The 10,298-nt window shown below is 39.0% G+C and overlaps 1 protein-coding gene across 3 annotated transcripts; it reads right to left on the reverse strand.

Annotated features, from left to right (window-relative positions):
• Positions 1-1,856: 1,856 nt before the first annotated feature.
• On the reverse strand, positions 1,857-6,826 carry yif1b (Yip1 interacting factor homolog B (S. cerevisiae)). Of its 3 annotated transcripts, none has more exons than XM_003441633.5 (8): positions 6,645-6,826; positions 5,001-5,103; positions 4,632-4,761; positions 4,395-4,499; positions 4,033-4,169; positions 3,619-3,774; positions 3,430-3,523; positions 1,857-2,679 (listed from the first exon to the last, which is right to left on the reverse strand). In XM_003441633.5, the coding sequence occupies exons 1-8, from the start codon at positions 6,664-6,666 to the stop codon at positions 2,524-2,526; spliced, it is 903 nt and encodes a 300-aa protein (XP_003441681.2). In that variant the 5' UTR covers positions 6,667-6,826; the 3' UTR covers positions 1,857-2,523. The 3 variants fall into 3 exon arrangements, with proteins under 3 accessions (XP_003441681.2, XP_013124743.1, XP_013124742.1); XM_013269289.3 differs by having other exon boundaries at positions 6,630-6,824; XM_013269288.3 differs by having other exon boundaries at positions 6,621-6,824.
• Positions 6,827-10,298: the final 3,472 nt, after the last annotated feature.

The following is a 10,298-nucleotide window of genomic DNA, read 5'->3' on the forward strand; positions in this document are numbered from 1 at the left end:
ATTTCCAGACGATAGACTGTTTACTTGGAGCAATAAGACAGGATCCAGGCAATCACGTATTGACTTCTGGCTTGTTTCTAATTGTATTGATAAAGATAATATTACTGTTAATATACTTGCCACCCCTCTCACTGATCATAGAGCAATTCACATTAATATCCAAATGCTTACACTGGGTAATATACCTTACAAATTCTCCTATTTGAAGTTAAATAATTCCTTATTAAAAGATTCTTGAGAAGATATGGGACTCAAATTACTAAATTGAGGAAGAAGTGATAAACAAAATGGCCTCTTATTACCAGAAGTCCCCAGACGAAATCTCGGAGGAAGATAGATTAATTTTACTTCAAAATAGATTGGATGGTTTATACTGACGCAAGGCTGAGGTAAGATCCAGGAAGAGGTGGCTGGAGGAGGGAGAACAAAATTCTGCTTACTTTTTCAGGCTTGAAAAATACAGATCAAAAACAAACTCTATTCATCAAATGAATATTAATGGTATTGTCTCTGACAATCCTAGACAAATTTTTGTACCAAATTCTATGTTAAATTGTATAACTCAAAATATGAGGACGTTTCAACACTATTTCTCGATAATATCAAAAACCTAAAAACTATTCATGTGGAAGACAGGAGTCATTGTGACAGCCCTCTGACGGTGGAGGAAGTTTCTAATTCCATTTCTGCACTTAAGGCTAATAAATCTCCCGGCACAGTTTTATACTGTGCAGAGTTTTATGCAGTTTTATAAATCATTTTCTAATCTCCTGGCTCCGTTCTTACTACAGGTTTTCATAGAAAGTATAGAGAATAACACCCTCCCTCCTACTCTTACTCAAGGGCTCATAACACTTATTCCAAAACCAAACAAAGACTCACTTTTTATTGATAATTGGAGACCCATCTGTCTGCTCAATAATGACTATAAGATTATGGCTTTAGTACTTGCTAACAGAATTTAAAGAGGTCTTGGACACAGTTATCAATGAGACACAGTCAGGCTTTATGAGAAATAGGCACATTTCTAATAACATTAGACTAGTTTTGGATTTACTTATTTACTCTGATTTGGTACCAAATCAGATTTCCATGTGTGACAACTGCAAGTGTCCAGAGTGAGGACAGACCGAGGGCCTCACTGCTGCACATCATCTGTGAGGCTTTGCACCCCTGATGATCCACCAGGACAAACTCAGCAGTGTGTGAGGAAGAGGAGGAGGAAGAGCCAGCAGCAGCTGACAGATGGAGAGAATAGACAGACTGTTCCCTTTCTGTGAAGGACTGCTAGGAAAGTTTAAAATAACTAATTGTTTGTCCTGAATCAGTCTTACTAGGTAATGTTCAAATAATTTTATCATTCAAGTGTTTTCAGTGTGGGAGAAAGTACTCAGGGCCTTCAAGTTACACACTCTGAAAGGCAGTTTGCAGTTTGTCTGAAAAGCTGCAGTTGCGCTTTGGCATCTTTTAAACATCATCAGGCACGCTGGTGCGTGCTGTCTAAAATGCAGACAGCCATCATTTGAATGTGATTCTGAAGTGTAATACATGTTTTGTATTGTATAAGTGTGTATTCAGTGACTGGTTGGTGAGTGGTTTCGGGAGGCTAGCAGCACTCTCAAGGTGAAATTAGTCACAAAGACGTATAGTGCTACAGTAACAAACTACTTGTGGAGTATTAGTGAAAATGTGAAACGTACAAAAGCAAACCGGAAACACTTTCTTTCAAAGTTAAAGTTGATTTTACTTTGAAAGCAAAAATTATCCGCTTCTGGTTTATGTTGCACACTTCAAGTTTTACTGCCTCTCCATATGTTGTGAATTATACAACATATATTTTCAGAATCAATACAGAGTGTGTGAACAAAGATGTCCACTTTATTGTCCATGGGAGTTAGACATTATATGACATTTATAGACGAGTTGGGTAACCCTGGTTTCCAGATAGATGTTTTTACTCATGCTGCCGGACATTTACAACCATTAAAAAAAACATTAGGAGAAGGGGAAAAGCTTTCATCATCCAAACGTTCAAGCAGAGCCAGTTGATCATTTTCAAACCCAGATTTGAGTTCTTTTTATTAAGTGGACGGTCTGTCTGAGGTTAGCACTTTTTCTTGGCTCAGAGATATCGCTCATGAAACATCTGCAATAATACTCTTGCTGTACACAAACATACATACATAAATACTCCTAAAAAAACAAAAAAAACAAAACATAATTAACCAGTAATTACACAGTAGAAAAAACTTAAAGCCACTTGCTTTTGCTACAAAATTGCGAAGACTTAAAAAAGGCAATGCTAATGAAATGGCTGTGCTGTGAAACGGCGGTAACGCCTCACATCTTCGCTAAATCGTCTTGTAGCGTATGTTGTTCAGCTCCACACGTACATGGAGAGTCTTCATGTCGCTGTGTGTTTCATCCAAGTCCAGCTTCTTTGATATGTGTGTTGTGTTTATTTTCTTTTTTCAAATTTTAGTCAGGTGAGATGACGAGTTCTGTGTGCGAGTGCTGGAGTTTTTATCTGACGAGGTGGAAAGTGAGCCAGTACATGAAAATGGGCTGTGCTGCTGCTATAGCCATGGTGAGGTACATCCTCAGTTGGTTTCTGGCTCCTCTCACTAGCTTCCCTTCTGCCGCTGCTTCTGACAGCAGCTTCAGACGCAGAGTGCGTATCTGAGGAGAGACAAGCAAAAGATATTTTAAAACGTTTTATTTGCAGCTCTAGATTTTTTAACCTGAGCATCCACCAAAGTAGCTTTGCAAAAAGACAAATTTATCTTATACCGTCTTAAACTGGTGGGTTATATAACCCCCTCAGTTCAACTGTCGGACACAAAAACTCTTTCAACGCTTCTTTCTTTAACGCTCGTCTCCCTAAATTGTCTTTTTCTTCTGACTGGCTGCTCCTTGCCTCGTCAATGCAAACACAGCACAACACAACACATTAGGAAATTTGTGCTAAATAGATGTCAGGGTGAAACAAGAGTACAGGAAAAACAAACAATACAAAAAAACTTGAAGGCTAAACGTCTGGCTCAAAAGGATTATTGCAGTCTCTGAAACTTCGGCCATGTTTAACAACAGCACCCCCAAGTGGGAAAAAACGTTAAGTCTGCAAAGTACCTGACCTCCCTAACTTTTTATCTTTAAACATGACTACTCCAACTTACAGGCAGTTATGATAAAAATCACAAGGAATTTATTATCATTATTATTATTATTGTTATTATTATTATTGTTATTGTTGTGATTATGTACTAAAAAATACAGAAGGATGCATTTGCACAGTTTGACGTTAGATCTATGAACCTTTAAGGCTTTCTGACATGTGTTCACGCCTATAAGCATCTTCAATAATTTTTCAAAAATAAAATCTGCACACTAAAACAAAATTACTAAACATAAGTAAATAAATGTACTCACCATGAAGATAAAGATGGCAGCACAGCACCACAGCAGAGACAGATAATATGCCGGCTTCCCAAACAAAAGGCCCGCCACCAAGCCTACAATCATCCTACAGAAACAAAAGGAGAGATATACACATTTTAGGCATGACACTGACAGATTCAGAGTAATAAAAGGCAAACAATGACACCGATCAGTACATACCCAACATATTTATAGCCAGCAAAGGCCAGCAGGTCTATAGTGGTAAGGTCTGTGTTTACAGTGACAAGGTAGAGCGACAGGAGGACCACCAGGACTTCCATGATTAACCACACCAAAGCTGAGCTTGCCTGAACTCCCAGCAGCTCTGGTGAAAACCTGAGGAAGGCACAAAATAACAGAGTCCATAGAAATATAACAGAGAATACTCTAAATCCTTTATTATGAACCTGTGTTGATGTTCTCCATTTTTGGCTTTAAGGTTTGAAAAGGACAGCCTTTAAGAAAATGAAAAGGCTTAAACCAGAAACACATAAAACTACAAGTCTCCAAAAAGTGTTTAAGATGGTCATAACCAGAGCTTAGGGTCATACTCAAATGTGCATCACTCTGATAAAAACATGGATGCAGATGTACCTGCTCTGTGTGCCGAGGGCCAGTCCGGCCACCAGGATGTATGTGATGAAGCCCATGGTAGGAATGTAAAGATCAGGAGCGTTCACATCAAAGCGGGGAGCCACAGGAGTGTCCTGCTGGTAGCTCACCTCCCAGTTCTGCAACACACATGATCACACACTAACTTTCAAAGACGTAAGACCCACAATAAACACGTTTTTAAAAATTTGGGTCTATGTGAAGATATTTGAGACACGTTACTTTTCAAGACAGACCTAGAAGCAGGTATCTTCTTTTATCTTAAATATTTATGGAAAACCACAAGCAATCTCTACACATATCCACCAGAATGATTGACATTTAGCAGGTGTAAAGAGACTCACTTCGTGCATATATGGGAAAACTAGAAGGCCCAGCTTCTTCCCGACGTACACTGTGTCCACAGCAAAGTAGTACTTTAGCTTGGAAATTGGGATGAATCTATCCAGCTGAAACAAGCAAGCATGCAGACATAAATATGAGGCTCTGACTAATAAGGGCAATCACCATTATTATGAGATTAAACATGAGCAGGATTTTATTGGACTCATTCCTGTTAAAAATCTGTGAGCTGTTCTTACGTTCTTGTCGACCATTTCTCTCCCCTGGGATGCCAGCGAGCTGCCATATGCCATGGCCAGATTGGACATGGGCTCTGACAGGAGGGTCTGACCAGGAAATCCTGCAGTTTGAGGGCCGGCCTGCTGGTTCCTGCCAATGTGACACAAGACAGGGGATCAGCTTGGTGAACATGATGATCTAATCAGCAAAAGCAATATTTACAACACATGCAAGCAGAAGATATAACAGACATGAGCTAGATAAAGTAAAACATGAGGTGTGGAATGTTGTCGCCCCCTTCTGGCACTGAGAGTATTTGTAAAAACACAGTCAAAGGCTTCTTCTTAAGAAGGAAAAAACAGCTTCATCCTCATTGGCAGGAGTCCCACCTGTATCCTGCCTGTGGTCCAGGCCCAGCTCTGCTCGTATCCTCAAACAGCTGACTGCCATCTGGACCGTCCCCTGGACTATTCCTTAGATGCATACTGGGCTCTGTGTAAAAAGACAGAGTTTGGAGAAGGAGAAAACACTCATCATGGATGTACTTATACTTAGGATAATCGATCTGTCCAGTTAGGAAACATGAACTATTGTGAACCCATTTCACCTGTTTTGGTGAATACAGGTGCAGTGGAGAGACAGCAATAAGAGAGCCCCTAAAAAAGACGTTTTAAAGAAAATTCTGCATTTAACTGGGGCCAGTGAAGTGACTTCAGTGCAGGGGTAATATGTTCAAGTTTCCACATTAGTGTAAAGACACTGGTTGCTGTAATTGGGCCAAAATGAATCCGTCTTTCTGATGATTTGGATAATCTTGTAAATAAAGCGTTACAGATGCATGGACTAATTTCTCAGAGCCGGTTTGAGATCTGGATTTTACTATTCTTTAAGTGGTAGAAAAATGATTTAACTGTTCTCAGAAGGGGATTTTAATTATGAGGAAAAAAAAATCTGTCTCTAAGTTTTTGGACTAACAAACAAATATTTCCATCCTGTTTCAGTTCAGTTCTTAAAAGTTTCGAGACATCCAGCAGTTATTATGAAGAGGTGTTAGATCAGAGAAAAAAGACAGGTACAACTTTGTATCATCTGCATAACAACAGTAAAGTATATTATTATTATGTATGATAGCAACAAGTGGGATCGTGTAAAGGTTAAAGAGTAATTGATTAAGAACACCCAAAGTTTTTAGACCACAGTGTGTTGTTGAAGAAGCTGGTCTGAACTAGCTATAAAGAGAACTGGTAAGGAAAGTAGTCTATTTACACAAAATAAATTCACAGTATGAAATCTAAGTAGTCCTCACCAAATCTAAGTCATTTCACTGAAGTAATATTCATATAATCAGACACTTATCACAAGACCTGATTACTGCATCCTCAGGCGCCTACTGCTTGTTTAGACCTTGTTTTCCTCTCCCGTGTAAAGAGCAGTTCACGGAAAAAAGAAGTCTTAAGAATGAAACAAAGAAGCTAAAAAAGTGAAACAAATATGTAAATATTACAAAATTGTTCTACTTTAATAGTAGAGGGTCTTCTGCAGTGGCTTGATGATGCACATGTCTCTGCTCACACATTTTTAAAAGCACAAAAATAACCCTGTACATTCATTACTAATCATTAAACTGACCAGAGTTCAAATAAGCACTGTTTACTGCAAGCTGTGGGTCCTAAACAAACAAAGCTCAGCACAGAGGGAGCAATAAAGACTCCAATAAGTAACGTCATCAGAGGGGACCGTTAGCCAGCCCAGCCCGTGCAACGGCAGACGAATTAGCTAGTTAGCAGTGTCAACACATATTGTCGGCGCTTATTATATAATTAAAGCTCTTTAATTAAAGTTGAAAGTTAAGCTTAAATTCACCGTTTAACTGTCCGTGTTTACACAAGTTGTTTAACGTCAGCAGCTAGCCTCAACCGGCTGATAAGAGCGAGCTAACAGTAGCTAGCATCAAATGTGTGCATGCACCTGGCAAACGTATGAACTGAGCTAATGAGAAAATTACGTACGTAACTTACGCTGTCTGAACCCACTTTGAGTTGCAGTATAATCCATTCTAGAGCAACCGGGCGCTAGCGGCAGCTGTCAAACAAGGAACACTACTCGGAGGAAGTTGGTACTAGTTAGCGAGCTACACTGTGACAGTCATTCATGAAATTTACACGGAAGTGAATGCGCTCTTCTTCTTCTTCTCTTGTAAATGTAACGATGAACGGACGTGAGAGGTGATCACCGCCGTCTGCTGTGTCGAAGTGTCTTCACGTCTATGCCCACGATAACATTTCTATTGGTTTTTGCTTTGCTGCATTAATCATGGGCGACTGTGACTATGTTAATAACCTTCTACACATAATAGCACATATTTATCCACTATGTTTATTTTAACAGCAGTGAGTAACCAGGTAATTATTTTGACCACAGTCTTATGAAGTAATTATTTTATACATTTTTATTGTGTAGTTTTCTAAAAAAAAAAAAAAATACACGATGTTCCTGTAAGCTATGGAGATGTATTAGTAATTTGTACAGAAACAGACACCCCCTTTTACATGCACACCGCATGGTTATTTTTATGGGTTGATAAAATTCGGTTCATATAACAGGGCTGATATTTAATAGTAACTGGTGATTGGTTTTTGATCTAGTATGGATAATAAGGATATGACATAAAATATAATATCAGTAGCAGTAATGTTATGAAAACTGACACATTCAGATTTCTTCCTTTCTGGAATTACCTCAAGGCGTGCAATTAGATTAAACATTTAGGCCATTACATAACCAGTTATCGGATGATGGGGGCATTTATAGACAGAGCTGGAAGTTATATTAAGCTAATAAGTTGGCTCATTAATTTAGTATGTGTAGTGAATGTGATGACCTCTCTCTTCATAGCCGTTTGAACTTCCCTGCATACTGCCCATCTGTAATGTATCTGACAATAATCAGTCATTTGTCGTGTTGTAATTGGTCACACTGATCTAAAAATACCTATCCATGTTGGGATCTTGGAGATTATGTAAAGGTGATGATGTGTATTTGAGTGAAAGTGAGACTGAAATGACTTTAATAAGACTCTAAAACTGTACTAAATGTATCTTAAAGTGACTTTTAAAAAATGGACTAGTACTTAAAAAACCCATTTTCTACTCAATTATTCACACAAGTACACTCTGAACCAACATTTACTTTTTTAGTTGCTTTTCTGTGTTCTGACTTACTGCAGAATAGACAAGACTTGGAATGTGATCACACTTGACTGCTTGGCTGCCCGAGAACTCTGTAAAACTATCACCCGTAATGCCTTGTTTTTATTGGCACGACAGGAAAGTGTGACAGAGTATTAGGGCCACATTAAAAAAAATATATATATATTATTGATCATTTTGAGAATATGGACAAAATTTCGACATTAAAGTTGCTGTTTCAAGACAAACTGCTACAGTTGCAACACTCTGAGTTAGTGAAAGCAAGCGAAGACGCATGCATGAAGTCATTTAAAGCCACACCATTTAGTAACTCGTTGTTTTGACTGAAGACTAGATGGTTAAAAATAATGAGAATCTGGGGCGGTGAGCTTAGTCAGAGATGTGTCGCTGACTTCTTTCCAAATATTAAACAAGAAAATCAAACAAGATGTATAAAAGTGTGAATTTCATGTTACTGTCACTGGCTTTATGAAGTTAGCTCCTGTTGCACATTCCATTTACAAATACTTAGCCTCTATGCAGTATTTAATGTGCCTAATACAGGGGTATCCAACTCCAGGCCTCGAGGGCCGGTGTCCTGTAGGTTTTAGATGTGTCCTTGATCCAACACAGTTGATTTAAATGGCTAAATTAGCTCCTCAACATATCTTGAAGTTCTCCAGAGGCCTAGTAATGAAGTAATCATTTGATTCAGGTGTGCTGACCCAAGATGAGATCTAAAACCGGCAGGAAACCGGCTCTTGAGGCCTGGAATTTGACACCCCTGGCCTCATAAGAGTGCATCAGCAAAGACCATCCTAGAACAAGACACTCTCCGTGCTTGGTGACATCAGAGTGTGCAAAGGCTGGAGGAGTGGTGAATGGATGCAGGCTTCCGTTGATTGACACTCCAGGAATTTATGATACAAAGTACACACAAGCTGAAATGATGAGAAAACTTAAAAAATACATCTCTCTCTCAGCCCCTGGTCCCCATGTGTTCCTGATTGTGTCAGATTGGGCAGATTTACAAGGGAAGATCGGAAAACTCTTGAACTCCTGCGTCTGGTTTTTGGTAGACAAGCTGTAGCTTACTGGATGGTTCTCTTCACACACGGTGAGCAGCTGGGGCGCACAACAATTGAAGAATATTTCAGCAGATCTGAACAACTGAGCAACTTGATTGCACAATGCAACTGGAGGTACCACGTCCTCAGTAATACAGTTCCTGATAACCGTCAAGTAATTCGGCTGATTGAAAAAATAAAACGCATGGTGCGTAACAACAGAGGAACATTTTACACAAAAGACATGCTCCAGGAGGAAGAGAGAGCAACCCGAAGACGAATGGAGCAGAATATGAGAGCCAAAGCTGAGCAGAAGCGCAGATACGAAGAAAAACCAAAGCTAAGAATTCAGGGAGAACTGCTGCAGAAAGATGAAGAGTATGTGAGAAAACCCAGAGACAAGGCAGAAAAGAAGAACAGATTAGTTAAACTTGGCATCATTGTAAAAGGAGCTGAAATAGGCAGTGCAATTGGTGCTGCTGTAGTTGTTGGAGGCCCTATTTGCATGGGTGTTGGAGCAGCAGTGGGTGGAGCCGTTGGGGCTGTAGTGGGACTAGTGATACCAGCGGGAGTGAAAGGAGTAAAAGCTCTGGAAAACAAGTGCACTGTACAATAAAAGATACCTTTTTTTTTATAACACACACACACACACACACACACACACACACACACACACACACGTTTTAGAGATAATCATAATCTAATTGTAACCTTGACAATAAAAAAAAAAACACATTTTGAGTCTCAAAAAGACCTTCAAACTCATGGGGATGATCATTTTAACCTCACAAGGGACTGTTGATCAGTACAGTAGCATTCCAACTTTTGGTCCCCACAAAGATATCTAAACATGGTACACATACACACGCCTACATATATCTATATGCTTGACTTTTCCGGCATGGCTCGGATTTGTTATATATCTAATAAATACCACAATAATTTTCTAGTTTTGAGATTGTTTTTCACAGATTTCTGAAATATTTGTGCAACCCCTGAGTCGATGAACAGGGTTATTTTAGCTAGTTTCAGATTTTAGTTTTGGTTTTATGACCTGTTAGTAAATATTTTAGCTCTAGTATGTAGCTTGTTCTCATATATACATAATATCCTATCTGCCCAACACCGTATGAGATTTTATCAGCTGTATCAGTAATTTTATGGGTGTTTTTGAACACACCTCTTCTCGCTTGATAGACACTTGATGGACGTGTCACTATGCATTATCACAAAAGATAACTTTCCTTTCTTTCCTTTCCTAGAACACCCAGCTGTGTCTGACTGGAATAATACTTTTTTGTGGGCTAATCAGTGCTTTCTTTTACGTTACATACATCATTCAGCAAATGTGTTCTTCAGAATGTTTGACGACAAAAGAAAAATCTGTCTTTTATTCACTTTTATTCAGAGAAATACGATTAGTTTAAAAGCA

The sequence above is a fragment of the Oreochromis niloticus genome, linkage group LG14 (genome assembly GCF_001858045.2).
Source record: "Oreochromis niloticus isolate F11D_XX linkage group LG14, O_niloticus_UMD_NMBU, whole genome shotgun sequence".
NCBI classification, from domain to species: Eukaryota; Metazoa; Chordata; class Actinopteri; order Cichliformes; family Cichlidae; genus Oreochromis; species Oreochromis niloticus.

Excerpts from the sequence above, each read along its gene's own strand:
- yif1b (XM_013269288.3), bottom strand. The coding sequence starts at position 6,666 with ATGGATTATACTGCAACTCAAAGTGGGTTCAGACAGCGTAAGTTAC. Across the intron at positions 4,500-4,631 it reads GAGAAATGGTCGACAAGAAC|CTGGATAGATTCATCCCAAT; the intron begins GTAAGAACAGCT and ends TGCTTGTTTCAG. Across the intron at positions 3,775-4,032 it reads GCCCTCGGCACACAGAGCAG|GTTTTCACCAGAGCTGCTGG; the intron begins GTACATCTGCAT and ends TGCCTTCCTCAG.